Genomic DNA, 18,794 nt, shown 5'->3' on the forward strand with positions numbered 1-18,794 from the left:
TCTGTCTATCTGCCAATCTATCTGTCTATTTATCTGTCATTTTATCCATCTGTATATCGAGCTGGAGGAGGAAATCTTTGGAACTACCCCTCTGGGGGTAGGAGGGTTTTTCAAAAATACTCCTCCAGTATCCCTGCTTGTCGTAAAAGGCGACTAAAAGGGTTGGCGGAGGGTTAGTGCCCCTCCCCGGAAAACAACTAACTAAAAAAACAAACAAGAAGCCTCGGACAAGGACTGACCAAACGATGACGACCCAGGACCGGACAAAGGACTTGGTAATGGGTACATGGAATGTAAGGGGAGCGAATGATGAGGTGAAAGAGAGAGAGATTGTCCAGGTGCTTGAGGGTGCGAAAGTGGATGTATGTGGAATAACTGAAACAAAATGGAGAGGAGAAAGTGTGAGAGAATGGGAGTATGGATGGGGTATATGTGCAGGAGTAGGTGAGAATGAGAGGGCAAAGGAAGGAGTATGTATAGTTGTGAGTAAAAGATGGAAGAAGAGCATAAGACAGTATGGATCAGCTGGGTCAAGGATTGTGTGGGTAAAGTTGAAAGTTGGAATACAAATGTGGGCGATTGTGTGTGTGTATGCGCCAACGCAAGATCGTGCTAGAAGAGTGAGAGAAGAGTTCTGGACAAATGTAGAAGTGTGCATGGAAAAGTTTGGAAGGAATGAGAGAGTGTTTTTGATTGGTGATATGAATGGTAAAGTTGGGAGTGTGAAGGTGGATGGAATAGTTGGTGAGTGGGGTGTGCCTGCTGAGATAGATGAGAATGGGAGTGCGTTAGTGGACATTTGTGCTGGGAGGGGGTTGGTGATAGCCAATACCCTCTTCAGGCATAAAATGATCCACAGGTATACATGGCGAGTGATGAGAAGGGTGGGTGGTGAACTGAATGAAAAGAAGGCAATGATTGATTATGTGTGTGTGGATGAAAGGATGCGAAGATGTGTAATGGATGCAAGAGCTTATAGAGGTTGGGGGAGTGGACTTTCTGACCACTACTTGGTGGTGGCCAGAATTAGGATTCAAGTAAGATGGAGGAATAGAAGAAGGGAAAGACGAGAGGAAGGAGTAGTTGCAAGGAGAGTGGAAAGGTTACAAGAGGATGAGAAAAAGGCAGAGTATAAGAGAGAAGTGGAGGAACGATTGGGCAAATATGAATTGGAGCAGATGGGAGACGTGGAAGGTGTGTGTAGGATATTTACAGAAGAAATATGTGCAGCATGTGATGTGGTGTGTGGAAGGAAGAGAAGACGGAGGGGGGTGCAAGGAACAGCGTGGTGGACTCAAGAGGTGAGACAGGCTGTGGCACAAAAGAAGAAATGCTGAAGCATGGGGGAGAGATAGTAGTAGAATGGATGTGGAAGATGTGCAGGTTGGCCTGGTAGGAAGGTAGAGTCCCGGAGGATTGGAAGTCAGGTATAATTATTCCCTTGTACAAAGGAAAAGGGGAAAAAGAAGTGTGTGGTAATCATAGGGGCATTTGTCTTCTTAGTATAATAGGAAAAGTGTATGGTAGGATACTTATTGACAGAGTTAGAGAAAGAACAGAGAAATTAGTTGGAGAAGAACAGGGAGGCTTTAGGAAGGGAAGAGGTTGTGTAGATCAGATATTCATTCTTAGATCTTTAGTGGAAAAGTTTCTAGAGAAGGGAAAGAAGTTGTATGCAGCTTTCATGGATTTGGAGAAAGCATATGACAGGGTGGATAGACAAGGATTGTGGAAAGTGTTAAGAATATATGGAGTAGATGGGAAGTTGCTGAATGCTGTGAAGAGTATGTACGATGGTGCGAAGGCTGCAGTGCGTGTGGATGGTGAACTAAGTGAATTTTTCTCTTTGAAAGTTGGGTTGAAACAGGGATGTGTCATGTCTCCATGGTTGTTCAATCTGTACATGGATGGGGTAATAAAAGAGGTACAAGGTAGGGCAGTGGATGTTGGAGTGGCCCTGGTGAGAGAGGATAGTGTTTGGAAACTCCCTGTACTGCTGTTTGCAGATGATACCGTGTTGTTGAGTGAAGACGAAGGGAAGCTGCAAGGCTTGGTGGATGAGTTTGGGAGAGTGTGTAAGAAACGGAATCTAAAGGTGAATGTAGGGAAGAGTAAAGTGATGGTCTTTGAGAAAGGTGAAGTCAGTGAATGTACAGTGAGGTTGGATGGTGAGGAATTGGAAAATGTGAGTACGTTTAAGTACTTGGGTAGTGTGATGAGTAAGGATGGAGGTTTGGAGGGTGAAGTGCTTGAAAGGGTACAGCAGGGAAGAAAGGTTGCTGGTTCTTTGGAAGCAGTGATAAGAAACAGGGAAGTGAGCATGGAAGTGGAAAAGTTACTACATGACAGTATTGTGATATCAACTCTAACGTATGGAAGCGAAGCTTGGACGTTGTTGGAAGGACACAAGTCAAGAGTGAGAGCAGTGGAAATCAGTTATTTAAGAGGAGCCTGTGGAGTCACATGGAGAGACAGGCTGACGAATGAGGATATAAAGGAGCGTTGTGGTGTGGATGTGGATGTGATAGGAAGCGTTATGAGGAACACACTGAGGTGGTTTGGCCATGTGGAGAGGATGGAGGGTGAAAGACTGACGAAGAGAGTGTATGTGAGTGAGGTGGAGGGGGGAAGAGGGAGGGGGAGGCCGAGGATGAGATGGAGAGATGGGGTGGAGAGGTATATGAGAGAGGGGGGTGTGAGTTTGGAGCAGGGCAGTGAAATGGCGGGGGACAGGGCGACTTGGAGGCGATTTGTTTGTGGCCACCCCAAACGGGATTGAGGCGTCTGGCAATAGATAGATAGATAGATAGAGGCTGGACCACCTCTTTGGGACTGTAAGGTCTGCCTGGTCTGTGTATCTATGTAACACTCACTTTCTTCACTACCATTATATGTTTCCTCCTCTACTATCCCTGCTCCTCACACTCAGTCACCTTAAAAGCCAAGCAGTATATATAACACACGATCCATCAGCCTAGCAATCCATCCATCTCAAACTCAGAACCATTCCACCCCAGAATGGAAGTGAGAGCAGGCAGGGGTTTTGGCGACTTTCGCTACAAAGGCAGTGGAGTTGACTTTATTGGGGTTACTAGAGTCACTTATCTGTCAATTAATCCACTAATCAGTCATCCAATCTACCTACTTATCTATCTGTCTATCTATCCACAGAGGCGGCGAGGGCAGGCATGGGTCTAGGTGACTTTCGAAACAAGACAGTAGAAATCACGTCCCTGGGAGTCCCGGAGTCTCCCAGGGTAGGGCAGGACGTGTCGCTCACCTGTCGCTTCAAACTAGGGGGCTCCGACCACCGCCTCTACACCGTCAACTGGTGGCGGGGCAAAGACCAGTTCTATACCTACAAGGGCGACACAGCGGAACCCAAGCATGCCTATACGTTTGATGGAATACAGGTTAAGGTGGGTGGAAATAGGGTGTACATTCCTTCCGGGGTTTAGAAGTGCAGTCTCTGTTAAGGTGGGTAGATATTATGATGTGCATACTTGATAGAGCGAGGGGGGGAGGGGAACAAGTACCATATTACAATGGATGCCTATAATTTTTAAGTTATACAGGTTAAGGTGGGACAAGATAAAATGCTAATGATAAATAGTTACACTGGAAGATGCAGAGCGATAAAGTTGAGCAAGAACTTGTTTTATATCTGTAAAGAGAGCACTGTGGAGTTTGAGCATGTATATACTTTTGGTGGTGTAGTGTAATGAGATGGAGCCATACACATAGCTACATAACTGAGAGAGAGGAGTGAAGGACCAATTCTGCACCAAGAAGGGGACACTGCTGAACGCAAACATGCTTATAGGCAGAGTTTTGACGGTATGCAGGTTAAAGTGTATGGAATACGAAATATATACAATTGATATTGAATGTACAGATTACTGCAAATTATATATGCATCGCTATATACATATACATATATACATATTGAGCATGTGCGCATATGTTTGAATAAACAAATACACACACACACACACACACACATATATATATATATATATATATATATATATATATATATATATATATATATATATATATATATATATATATATATATATATATATATATATATATATATATATATATATATATATATATATATTATATTATATATATATATATATATATATATATATATATATATATATATATATATATATATATATATATATATATTATATGAAGAGATAGATAGATATATAGATAGATAGATTGATTGATTGATAGACATAAAAATAAATAGATAGAAATAGTTATATTAAAAATATATATATATATATATATATATATATACACCAGTGCTCTGTGTGTGTGGTGTGTGTGTGTGTGTGTGTGTGTGTGTGTGTGTGTGTGTGTGGAGACTGTCAGTTGTCATTTATTGTTGGATTCACTGACAAAATTCTCATATTTTTGTCATTCAGCCACGTACATTCTGCTCACTTTGCTATCCTGTTACATCCTTTATTCCTCATCTGTGTAGCTCACCATTCTTCAGCTTGTCTTTTGGATCTACCTCCATCAACATACAGTACTTGTCTACCTGCTACCCACCTCTCAACATTCATCTACATATTTATCTATCTGCTCATCCATCTACACACCAAACTACACCTGTCTAATCACATCGACTTATGTCTCCCTACACTCCATCCTTGCTTTACTCACCAAGGAGCGTTTTCATTCTGGTCTTCAAAATTTTAAAAGTTTTCTGCTTCGGAGATAAACTTCGCTGTTCATTATGGATTTTCATGCGCTGAATTCACATATGACAATAAACAGCTGATTGGCTACTGTTTCTAAGATATTTACGCTTTTTATATTTTACTTATGTACATAATGCCGACCGTTCAGAGTTAATCATGAATTACAAACCAATATATTTCCATTTGTTTGTGATAGTTTAACTTGAATATATTTGACATGCTATGTATACATTATGAACTGTACATCGTTCAATCATTACTCAGCTTCTGCACTGTGCTTGTGGGCATGTCTCTTGTATTCATAAAATGGAGCATTCCTAGTCACTGCCCAGCAACAGCCTGCAAACACTGATGGGTTCCATTTGCCGATACCTTTCCTCCACTGCTGCAATGTCCTGGTTTAGTCGCTCGCCATGCTTGTCGCTCACTGTTCCAAAGTTGGAAAGAAAATTAAATTATTGCAAAATATAATGCATCATGAGTGACGTCCTGCAACCATGCTTTTTGTATGTCAGAAGGTTTTCCACCAACTCTCTGTAACTGTATACCTCCTTTCCAAGAAATCTTGTTGCCACCTGCCTGAAGGCTTGCCATGTATCCTTTTCTCTGCCACACAGTGCATTGTCAAATCCAGTCTCGAAGTTCACGAATCTCAGGACCAACAAAAACACCATTTATACTTGTCTGAGTTACCTTGGGGTATTTCAGAGATATCTGAAGGCATCTTGGGTTCTGCCCATTGCTTTGACAAAGTTCATCAGACATAGCTTGAAGGCTTCTTGGGTTTTGTCCATTGCTTTGACAAAAGTCTTCATCAGACATAGCTTGATGTGCAAGGGCGGTAACAAAATCTTGATTCCACAAGTGGTGAATAGTAAACATTTTTCTTCTCTTTCTCCAGTGATTGTCGAAGCGGCCTGTCTCTCTTGGTGCAGTAAGACTCTTGCAAGACTATCTCATTCACAGAGAAAACAGCAGTACTTTGTTTGTATACTCTGCAGACCAAACAAAATGGCAATAACCTTCAAGTCACCGCAAAGTTGCCACTGATGTTCGTCGTAGTTTGTGTAAGGCACCTCAAGTGATGGCGACCATCATCCACTCACTTGATGTAGTGCTGCCTACTTCTTCCTTGGCCTTTTTCATTCTTTTTCTGTGCCTGCCCTCCTCTCTTCCTATTTCTCCCATCTTTCCTGTCATTTTTTATTGCTTTTCTTTCCTTTACAGGTGGCTTTATTTTGAGTGACAAGCCAAATGGTTTCCTGTAAGCCAAGAAACCATTTACAACGCTGGGTGGTAACCATATAACCAAACCATACGTGCTCCCTACATGTCAACAAGTGGGTTGGTGGAGGGTTAGTGCCCCTCCCCGTAAAACAAATAACTCAAAGTCAAATGGCCACCCCTTAGGGGATTATGGTGTCTGGCAATAGACAGACAGATAGATAGACCTCAAAAGTTGATTTATTTTGTAAGATTCTTTCGTATGACTGCATGACGAACTGAATTGGATGGCAAAACATTGTCACTGTGCACCAAAACAGCTTTAATACTCGTCATCGATGAATCACTGAAAAGTCTTCACACAGCTAAATTTTGAGCAATGTTGAGTCCAGCCATCAGACCACGTTGCAGGCTACAAGATCACCTCCCATGAAGATGAACTGGACAAGAATCTTTTGACGGTCACGGAACATAGAAACGCTATCATCATCTGCCAGGAGATTCCATTGCCGTAGTCTGGAGCCGAACAATTCTTCCTTACTCTTGGGCCGTTACAAACCCCTTAAAAGATCATTCAGTTCACGTTGTTATGATTTGTGGTTCAGTGGAAGAGGATGGGGCAAAGTTTGGTTAAGCGACTTTGATGGTTCGGAACTAAATGTTTCGTAGTTTCCCTCTTGGTCGTCTCATTCAAATGAGATGGATTCTGATGCTTCAGGAAAAGGTAGACCATCCCCGTGGGGTACTGCGCGAATAACTGATGTAATTTTTTGGATACTGTACAGTCCATTCTTTCTTTCTTAACAAACCTTTCTCAACTTGGGGCACCATACAGAAGCAGGAATTGCTTTGCTTTTGTGACGCAAATGTCACTTCGCCACAGATATAGCAAAAATTATCTGCTTTGTTCACACAAGTACGAGGGATCAGTGCTCACTTTGGCTAGACATAATTATGTCCCTTTGCAAAATATACAAATGAGAATGACACCATATGAACTGCATGGTTTAATACGGCAGAATGTCCAGTGATATAACCCAATTACTGACTGAATCACCAGTAACGTCTCAGAATAAGATGCAGTGCCACACCAACACTTTCAGGTTGCATCATGCAGATTTTGGCAAAACAGCTAAAACTGTTAAAACTCAGTAAAATATATAAACATTTAGTCAAATAACTACTTAGTCAAATATCTGCCCGTCTTTCGATCATTTCTGGTTTGAAACAAGACCCATGTTCAAATATTAATCATCCTACGCTATTCAAAAGTCAATTGGTCGTAGATACTGAGCAAGAATACAGTATCTTGGAAACTTAAGCCAATCAGACATTTAAGCATCATTTTCGTTTTCAGTGACCCAAATTTAATAAAGTTTGACCATTTTTGTCTCGGAAGCATTTTGGCTGCAGATTAGTGTTTATAACTGAGATAGATATAGTAGGAAAGAGACAGACAGACAGACAGACAGACAGACAGACAGACAGACAGAGACAGAGACAGACAGACAGAGACAGAGACAAACAGACAGACAGACAGACAGACAGACAAACAGACAGACAGACAGAGCAAACAGACAGACAGACAGACAAACAGACAGACAGACAAACAGACAGACAGACAGACAGAGACAAACAGACAGACAGACAGACAAACAGACAGACAGGCAAACAGTCAGACAGACAGATAGACAAACAGACAGACAGACAGAGATTCTCTTTGATATCACTTAAAGGCTTCTTATTCCCACTCTACCCACCGAATTGGGGAGGTGTTGCTATGGACTCTCTCTCTCTCTCTCTCTCTCTCTCTCTCTCTCTCTCTCTCTCTCTCTCTCTCTCTCTCTCTCTCTCTCTCTCTCTCTCTCTCTCTCTCTCTCTCAGCAAAGCATAAAACACGCAAAACAACAGACGATTTACCACAACAAACACAGATACATTACACAGCCTCACTAACTGGACTTACACGTCTATTACAAAAAACACACCAGCACTCCACAAACACCAAAGCACATACAGCAGCACACTGACAAACACGTACAGTCGCCAAACGTTCCACCTGGGTCACCTAGCCGCGAGAGGTGGGTAACGGATGCTGGCAACAGTGTATATGTTTGTTCGTGTGTACATGCCCGACGAAAGTTCGGATCATCAACTCTCTTCGTCCGTAGTGAACCTCCGTCAGAGTACAGAGTTCATCCCATAGATGGCTGGCTACGGAGTTGGCTGGGGAGAAAAATGTCTCAGGTGTAAAGCGACTCTCCCATCGGCTCAGCCAGTTGCACGAAACTGGTCGCATGGAAAACTGTTGTGTGCCACAGGTCGCGCTGACCAAGGCCAAATAAATATGACTACATTAATTCTATATATAATATTATGATATAAATATATACTATTATATATAATACAATAATATTTATCATACTATACTTATCTGGCCTTGGTCCGTGCAACCTGTGGCACGCAACAATTCCATGCAACCTGTTTCCTGCAATTGGTTGAGCCGGTGGGAGAGCTGCTTAAGGGGGCAGCTTGGCATAGTGTAGGCCAGGGCAGGCGCAGGACGGGGGGGGGGGGAGTTACGTTTTCCATACCGCCAGTGATAATAATTGCTGAACTAGTTTTTGAGATCCATTAGCATTCTACTAAATATTTGTATTCTTAACAATACTAAATATTTTATTTTCTATGTTGTTTTTACATTGTTGCCATAACATGTTAATGCACTATACTGTATACTGGAATCGCTCCAAACCATTCTCTGTCTCTCTCTGTCTCTGTCTCTGTCTGTCTGTCTGTCTGTCTCTCTCTCTCTCTCTCTCTCTCTCTCTCTCTCTCTCTCTCTCTCTCTCTCTCTCTCTCTCTCTCTCTCTCTCTCTCTCTCTCTCTCTCTCTCTCTCTCTCTCTCTCTCTCTCCTTATATCAGTACTTCCATTTCATAGGATTATCACTTGATACCATTATCAGTATATGTTGAAGAGGAATGCATTTACCTAACATCTACGTCCAGTTACAAGTAAGATTACCTGCCATATTGACATCATGAATGACACTGACCAATAAACATTAGGATGATGTTCAGACACTGTTAACGGTTGCTTATTTCCTCGTTGGTAGTACTTCAGGTAGATGTTTTTGTGTGTTCTGTGGTGCACCACGAAGAGGTAGGAGGTTAAAGTATTGTCACCTCAACAGGCAAAGAGTTTATGCATACCGTTGTCGAATATGGCTATTATATCAGCTATGTTAATGACTTACTGTATCATATTTCATACGACTATGGTCATAACAGCACACCTTTATAGTCCATTCATCTAACGAATGACTGAATTACACATTACAAGGAAAACTGATTGTGAGCGGTGCCGCTTATGTGTGAGGTCACACATTTACGCCCTCATCAATTATTCACCGAACATTATTTTACATTATAGCAGGATGAAGACACCACCTCTCCATCACAGTATGCAAAAGCTTCCAGTCATTTTAAGCACAACTGCTATTGATTCATGAATTGTTGGGACATTTATATCACCATTGCCTGTGATAGTACTTATGTGATTGGTAAATGCACCACGACGAACATGAAATTATCATTACAGGCTGAAACACTGACTTTTTTTTTTTTTTTAATCGCACGAACCTAGGCACTATAGCACCCGTCGACTCGTGACCATCTGACTCGAGGCGGTATTCTACCTCAACGAACGAGTTTCAACCTCCGACATCTACAGTTCCTATCTCGCCCACTTAGTGTAAATTAATATCCGCCCAGTGAGTTGACCTAACTTATGTGATCATGTCTCGGATCAAGAATGGTATTTCAATAGGTTTAATCAAGACCGACCCAGGACTGGGGAAATGTAAAACGAACAGTTAGACACCGGTATCTACTATTCTACCGTAAGGGCCGATCACACGACGGTTCTTCCCCCCAGTATTCAGTACAATTTTTAGCCATAGGTTTATCATGTAATAATGAAAATGAATACGTTTATAAATATGCAATATGTATAAAGATCCGGTCTTTTAGATTATTCTACTTATTGTTTTCAATATTCGCATTATCCAATACTTTCAAGAAATTCCTTTGAAATTCTGTTGGCTAAAAACTGTCGACAGAATATTGGGATGAACTCTGCCGGAGGTTCACTACGGACGAAGAGACCTGACGATCCGAACTTCCGTCGAGCATGTACACACGAACAAACATATACACTGTTGCCAGCATCAGTTAACCACCTCTCACGGCTAGGTGGCCCAGGTGGAACGTTTGGCGACTGTACATTAATCCAGATATACAAACACAAACATCCATTTTATCATCTTATTAACCAAAGACAAAAATAAAGCCTTGTCTAGTAAGAGTAGATATAATAATAGTTTACAAACACAAAAACACGTAAACTAACAAAGACATGCATAAAACACGGCAACAAATATACAGTACCAAAATAACATCAAATACATACATAAGCGTAGGATCCAATCACTATCTATCTATCTGTCTATAGCCAGACACCATAACCCCCTAAGGGGTTGTCATTTGTCTTTGAGTTAGTGGTTTTACGGGAAGGGGCATTAACCCTCCGCCAACCCACTTGTTGACTCTTAGGGAACACGAATGAATTGGTTATATGGCTACCACCCACCGCTGTAATTGGTTTCCTGGCTTAGAGGAAGCCATTTGGCTTGTCACTCAATGTAAAGCCATCTGGAAAGGAAAGAAGAGCAATAAAAAGCGACAGGAAAGATGGGAGAAATAGGAAGAGAGAGGACAGACACAGAAAAAGAGTGATAAGGGCGAATGAAGTAGGCAGCACTACATCAAGTGAGTGGATGATGATCGTCAGCAGCTACCACCAGATGCAAGCACAAATCACTTAAATTATCCCTTTCGCTACGATGGAAATTTCATATACTGAATATAATCATATGGTATACCCTTTTTACCCAAGCCTGTCCTAAAACTGCCATCTCTCCATCAAGAATACTGATTTGTCATGAGACCAACACTAGAAAATGCTGGTAGTCACGAAGAAGTGCTGTGGAGAGGATGTAGAGCCGCAGTGTTGCCATACTTTGCCACTGCCCTAACTACAGAGAGTTTCAAAACGGCAAATATCTGGGCCAGGTTAAGGTTAAAGGACTATAGTCACAAGAACAAAGTAGAAAAAGATTAACGAACAACTTTTAAACCCTCTTTCCAACGAGATCCTTCAAAAGCTAAATAAAATCGTCTCATAGTAGCCTGAAAATAAAGGAAGAGACGTAATGGTGCTGAATAGTTTAAGATAAGATACAGTAATACAAAAAGTAGTCCTCCTACATATCATACACCTCTACATGTCACCACTTCGGAGCTAACACCCACCGTCCATACTGAATACTTGCTAGGGCTGTCTCATACAGGACTGGTGTATTGGTATTAGCGGGGGTATTTTTACGACATGTCGGCGGGTCTTCTGGTAGATCGGTAAATTATGCCTGTTATGAAATTCAAATCCTTAAACTGTTCCCTGCCCCAGCGGGGATTTGAACCTGGGTCCGGTAGGACCGCAGGCCACCTCTCTACCGAGTGAGCCACCGCCTCCCCCACACACTTAACAAACACATATATAAACCACCTAAACCAGTAGAAAATAAAGCAGTAAAAGACAAACAGCATAACTACTGTATATTCGGTTTGTTTCCATCTGACAGAACTGGCCACTCTCACAGCCTCAGTACTACGTCTCCATGGCATGAAATTCAATGAACCTTAGATTTGAAGTAGGAATGAGTCTCCTTGGTTGCTAGTCAAATCAACACACCGATCTGAATACATCTGACCATCAACCTGGCAGAAAGAAGTAAGGAATTTTTGATGAGACAGAAAAAATAATTCCAGTTCACTAACATAACATAGACTTTAAACACAGACATCCTTATAGTCCCACAGGCTGGCACCACCATATAATCATGGTGGTGGAGAGGGGCCCCTTCATGTGGTGGCACAGATATAGTTGGTCTGTGGGACTGTCTGGTTATACAAACGTCCCTCATTTCTCTCCCTATTCACCGAAAGGAGGATGGAAGACTGCAGGAGGGCAGCTTCAGCCTGCAGTCCACTGGGTTCACGTTCATCTGGGCCTGGGGTTGCAACTGGTGCTTCTACTACTACTACCCGGTACTACTACTTACTACTACTACTACTACTACTACTACTACTACTATTACCACACTACCACTAATACTACCACTACTACTACCACAACAACCACCACCACCAACCATGCTACTAGTACTACTACTACTATTACTACTACTACTACTACTATTACTGCTACTACTGCTACTACTACTACTACTACTGATTCTACTGCCACCACATCTACCGCTACTACTACTACTACTACTACTACTACTACTACTACTACTACCGACTCATCATCCTCACCATGTAACCCACTGTCCCTTTATAATGTGATGGGCTGGAAATAAAAACAGTAGACGCAAAATAAGAAAAACTATAAAGCTGAACACACACACACACACACACACACACACACACACACACACACACACACACACACACACACACACACACACACACACACACACACACACACACACACACACACACACACACTCAACTGTACGTACTTACACAACAGTCACACACACACACACACACACACACACACACACACACATACAAACAAGACACAAACAGCTCAAGGGAGACTGAGTTAATATCACTGGGAGAGAGAGAGAGAGAGAGAGAGAGAGAGAGAGAGAGAGAGGAAATTAGAATAACAAGAAGAGAACCCAGTGTAATGGATTGTACTTTCTTCGCCCATCACTTAAGCCTTCGACATGACATGCTCGGCTTCACCTCTTACCGGTTTTATATCATATTTTATCATCTCTGAAATTAAAACTACATGTCTCTCTACCCAGTGGCGTAACGTCGTCGATTATGCTATGTGGAAAGTTTGTTCAAATAAAGAGCGTGGAATTATAAAGGATGAGGGTAGACGGGCACTGAGTGGGCTGAGATAGTTTGGTGGACTGAGATACAATAGAGTGAGACAAATGTGAAAGCAGCATGAGAGACGTGAGGAAGCAGAAGCAGCATGTGAGTAAAAGATGGGTAAGGATTTGTATACAGAAGACAGAGTAGAGCACAGACTGAGGTAAACGGCAGACATGGAAGCAGAAGCAATAGGGAAAGGCAAGAGACAGGGATGGAAATGGATAATGCGTTATAGATTTAGACAGAGACGTGAATGATAGGTGGGAAAAACCAGTATATGATATTCTGTCATGGGCATATAGAGAGGATGATGGACGACAGGATGGTAATCAGAACATAAATAACAACACTGGGAGAAAGGAGGGGAAGGAGACCTGAAAATAATGTGACAAGATTGGGTAAAAATTACTTTGAATTACTAGGGACATGGAATGTGAGTCAGCGTATAGTGACAAATGATCAGAGGGGACAGAGAGGAAATATTAAAATTGACATGTGATATACCATTTTCCTTAAGAGCTGGGAGAGGAAACAGTGAAAACATTGCTAAGTTATGCGAAAAAATATTCAAAAATACCATCATATAGTAATGATAATAATGTACACTATTTCACCTTTGTGGGGACTACTTATCCAACTGCTGTGACTGTTCGTTTGAAAACGTTAAAATGACGTGGACAACTTTGCTGTCCACAGCAGGAAGGCCTACAAAAGGTACCGGAGCCAACCCACTCCTGAATCTCATCACTTTTATGTTTCTGCCCGGAATCGTGCTAAGTCTGTTCTTCACTCTGCTAAAAACAATTTCATTCGTACTAAATGCTCCGAACTCTCCGACTTGAATACTTCTCGCCCCTTCTGGCACCTTGCCAGAAACCTTTCTAACAACTTTACCTCATCATCCTTCCCTCCTCTTTTCCACTCTGATGGCTGTGTAGCTATTTCTTCTACTGATAAAACAGAACTTTTCGCTTAGACTTTCTCCTCCTATTCCACTTTAGACAATTCACGTGCTGTTCCTCCCTCATTTCCCCCCTCTGACTAACTCATGGCTGACACTGGAATTTCTTCAACTGATGTATTTTCTGCCATCACTGGCCTCAATAATAACAAAGCATATGGACCTGATGGGGTCCCTCCTGTTGTCCTCAAGAAATGTGCTTCTGTGTTTACACCCTGCCTAGGCAAACTCTTTAGCGTTTGTCTAGCAACTTCCACCTTTCCTTCTTGCTGGAAGTTTGCTGTCATTCAGCCTGTCCCAAAGATGGGTGATCATTCCCGTCCCTCTAATAATCGTCCAGTTGCATTAACAGCCTGTATTTCAAAAGTTTTTGAAACTATTTTTAACAAAAAAATTTTAAAGCATCTTTCCTATCACAACCTTCTTTCTGATCGTCAGTATGGGTTCCGTCAGGGACGCTCCACTGGTGATCTTCTCACCTAGTTTTCAGACTCCTGGTCATCCTCCTTTCGGGACTTCAGTGAAAGCTTTGTCACTGTACTTGACATCTCGAAGGCTTTTGATCAAGCCTGGCTGAAATCTTTAATATTCAAACTACCCTCTTACGGTTTCTATCCTTCTATCTGTACAATCATCTCTAGTTTCCTTTCTGGTCGTTCTATTGCTGCTGTTGTAGACGGCCACCTCTCTTCTCACAGAGCTATCACCAACTCTTTTCCTTTTTTTCATCAATGACCTTCTAAGTTGTACATCTACTCATACACTGATTAATTCACCCTTTACCATTCCATTCGCTTCCCGCAAAGTCCATCTTAGTAGTTACTGAAACAAACGAGGATTGAGGCTATGGCACACCTAATGTTTGACTTGGCTGATTTCTCTGATTGGAGTAAAAATAATCTTATTGTTTTAAGTGCATCAGAAACTCAGTTCTTCCATCAGTCAACCCAACAAAATCTTCCACAGAAATACCCTCTAATTTTAAGCATTATCCATCTCAATTCTGCTTCATCTTTAAACACACTTGGGGTTTCATTCTCTCGAGGTTATCTTGGAAAGAACATATTATCTTTTTTGTAAAGTCTGCTTCTAAGAGATTGGGTGTGCTAACCCGACTCCATGCCTTCTTTACCCCTGCACAGTTGTTGACTTTATACACGAATTTTATTCGCCCCTGTGTAGAGTACAACTCTCATGTGTGGGGAGACCCAACATACAGCTCCTCTCAACAGGGTGGAGTCAATGACATTTCGTCCCATTAACTCTCCTCCTCTCACTGGCTCCCTTCAACCTCTGTCTCTTCGCCGCACTGTTGCATCTTGTTTTCTCTCTCGCTACTTCAATGGTCACTGCTTCTCTGAACTAGCTACTTGCATCCCTTCAACACTGCGGCGGGCCCGTAGCACCCGTCTAGCAACAAACTCTCATCTCTTTTCTGTCCAACTCTCTAAAGCGAGAGTTAACTGTTTCTCCCAGTCCTTCAAGTATGCAACAGGTCAGCTCTGGAACTGTCTCCATCTGTCTGTATTTCCTACTTCCTATGATCTCCAGCCTTTCAAACGCAGTGTGTCCAGGCATCTCGAAATGAACGTATCTTGAATTTGGCTCTCTGTTATCTTTTTTTGTGTTTTTTCTTGGAGGGAAAAATTTGCAGGCTCCTGGCCTTTGGTTCCTTCTTCCTTGCACAAAAAAAAATCTTACTGAGACTGTAAGGGTTGAAAATTCTTTACCGAATATATACGAAATGAACGAGAAAAGATACTGCCAGTATAACGAAGACTAAGCTGTATCAGCAACAACCGAATAACCATTAGCTGGCACAAGGTATTTACCGGTAATATCACCCTGAGAGAGAGAGAGAGAGAGAGAGAAAGAGAGAGTCCGTGCCTGTGTGTGTCTATAAACCCACACACGCGGAAAATCACATGTCTCCATCTAATTAAAATTTACATACCAGCCCCCCCTTAACAAGAAAAACAGTGCAATGAAATACTCCAAATTATGCCTACATATAGTGCACAACCCAGCTTACCATCCATCCACATAACGAGGGATTTACTCTCTCTCTCTCTCTCTCTCTCTCTCTCTCTCTCTCTCTCTCTCTCTCTCCAAGATTTTAAGATAGAAGGGTCTATTCTGTTTAGTCTACTAAAGACGCTGATGTCATTGAAAACAGCATAATTTCTCTGTTATCCTCTCAGCATCCGTGTGTGTGTGTGTGTGTGTGTGTGTGTGTGTGTGTGTGTGTGTGTGTGTGTGTGTGTGTGTGTGTGTGTGTAATTTCTATGGCACACACGTAACTTTTCAGTGTACATGTGCGAGTGTGTTTGTATGCAGTATTGTGTACAGTATGTGTGTGTACTTCCTTCGGTACTCATGTAAGTTTCTGGTATATTACTGTGAGCGTTTGTTTTATATGTACAGTCATCTGCAAAACTTGGTCGCCGGAACTATGCTAACATTGTCTTCTGTCTCACATTTTTCTTATCCCTCCCGATACGACAGAAAGCATCCTTCCTTCTCATACTTTTGCCTTTGTGTGTGTGTGTGTGTGTGTGTGTGTGTGTGTGTGTGCTCGCGCGCGCTTCTGCCCATGTGTGTACATATCTGGGTTGCATGTGCACGGTGTCTTTCGGGTTAGCACTTCTTCCCCTTAGGCATCTAAATTTGGACCTAAGCTAGCAAGCCTGTGTGCTTGGTTAAGGCACACACACACACACACACACACACACACACACACACACACACACACACACACACACACACACACACACACTTTAATAAACACTAACATCCATACATACACATACATACATACAAGCAATAACATTCGCACAGACACACTGACACACAAGCACACACACATACATTATCACCTTAATAGTGGGAATATACTTTCTTCCTTTGAACAAAAAAAAAAAAAACTTAGAGATCCATCATCGAGTATATCTATCCAACTATCTATCTGTCAGGCCATCTTTTTCATGTATATCAATCTACGTGAAACTTGGTATATTTATCCATCCATATATTTCTCTGTTTGTCTGTTTATTTACTCATCCATGTGTTTACCTACTCACCTCTTCCCAAAATATTATCCATCCAATCCCTCCATAAACAATAACCAAAATACGATCTACCTCCATCTGTCTGGATTTCTGTCTCCCTGTCTTTTTAATTGCGCTGCCGTGTCTATAGCAAACGTCTGTCTCTTCACGTCTTGGGCTATCTCCCTGTCTGATACCCTGCCTTGCTTTTTCTTTCTTCTCTCTCTACGTTCTGCCTGGCACTCTCTTATCGACTGCAGTCTCTCTCTCTCTCTCTCTCTCTCTCTCTCTCTCTCTCTCTCTCTCTCTCTCTCTCTCTCTCTCTCTCTCTCTCTCTCTCTCTCTCTCTCTCTCTCTCTCTCTCGTGTCTTCGTGCCCAACTTCATCTATATTTACCCCTCCCCTCCCCGGACGGGCACGGGGAAGGGTATTGTTTTTACTCAGTTTGTCTGTTTGTTTGTCTGTCTGTCTCCCTGTTAATAACTTTACACTAAAACTATTGGTGCGATTTTGACTAAAATTACAGGGATGATGGGCTATGACCATCAGATTACCTGATTAAATTTGGGGCCAAATTGGGCCAAGGCCCAGGCTGTAGGGCAAAAAAAAAAAATCGCCATAACTCCTTTCAGATTCGTCATATCGACATGAAACCAAAACCTAAAGGTGCATCTTTCAATTTACAGCCTATAACATGCTTCATTACATCAGGGGTTCTACCTCAAAGTTAGCGGTAAGGGAGTCAATGTCAGGTGGGTCGGGCCTAAAATTTCAAGTGGGCATAAACCCGATTTACTCCAGATTTGACATGTGACACCTCTAACTAGATATCCTGCTGTATTTATACTTCAGCACTAAAATGACTGCCGGGGGGGAGTTTGCTATGCCTTGGCACCGCTTCTTGTTTGTTTTTTATTCGTGTTTCCTTCCTCTCTTTCTGTCCTTCGCTTCCTTCCTTCTTTCTGTCTGTTTCTGTCATTTACCATTTCTTCTTTCTCACTATCATTTGTCCTCTCTCACTTTTTCTCTACATCCTTAATTCTTGAGCCTTTTCTTCACTCCTCTTTCCTCCTTCCCATCTTTTTCTTCCACAATCCTTTCTTCCCTCCCTCCCTTCGTTTTTCTCCCTATTCTTATTCTCTCTCCTTCCCCCCATCCTTCATCTTCATCCTCCGTGCTCCCTTCTTCGTTCTTCTTCAAATCATTTTTAAATCCTTTCTTTTTCTCTATCGCCTCACCCTTCCTCCTTCTAAACCTACTCTCTTCTTCCAAGTCCCTCCTTCATCTCTCCTTCATTCCTGCCCTCCTGTCTCCTATCATATCCACTCGCATCATTCTCTCCATCACTTCTATCTTCCTTCACTAACTTACCATCCTTCCTTTGTCTCTCCTTCTCTCCCTCCTTCTTTCCCTCTCCTACTCTCCTGCCCTCTCTCCTTTTCCCTGTCGTTCCTCCTTCCTTCCTTCCTTCCTTTTTCCACCAACGTCCTTCGTCCTCTCTCCTTCATGCTTTCCCTGTCTCCTCTCCATTCCTCCTACCTTCCTTCATTCCTCCTACATTCCCTCTTCCATCTCCTTCATTCCGTCCCTTTGTCATCATTCATTCTCCCTTCCATCACTCCTCTCGCCCTCCTTCATTCCCTCCTCTCCTTCTCCTCCTATATTTCTCTGACAAACATACTGAACCATCTCAGCTTTCTGTGTCCTTCTCTCTCTCTCTCTCTCTCTCTCTCTCTCTCTCTCTCTCTCTCTCTCTCTCTCTCTCTCTCTCTCTCTCTCTCATCCCGTCCCCCGTCAATACATTCTTCAGGTTATCTCTT

General features: G+C 42.2%; 1 protein-coding gene across 1 annotated transcript in view; it reads left to right on the forward strand.

Moving 5' to 3' along the window:
- The first annotated feature begins 3,188 nt into the window (after window positions 1–3,188).
- LOC145392673 (uncharacterized) overlaps window positions 3,189–18,794 on the forward strand; it is a 71,779-nt gene continuing 56,173 nt past the window's right edge. Inside the window, exon 1 of the mRNA XM_080266985.1 lies at window positions 3,189–3,419. Within this exon, the coding sequence (XP_080123111.1) occupies window positions 3,189–3,419 (231 nt within the window). The remainder of the gene's footprint in view (window positions 3,420–18,794) is intronic.

The sequence above is a fragment of the Coenobita brevimanus genome, chromosome 23 (genome assembly GCF_032717465.1).
Source record: "Coenobita brevimanus isolate Jiangsu-jjx chromosome 23, ASM3271746v2, whole genome shotgun sequence".
In the NCBI taxonomy this organism is placed as follows: Eukaryota; Metazoa; Arthropoda; class Malacostraca; order Decapoda; family Coenobitidae; genus Coenobita; species Coenobita brevimanus.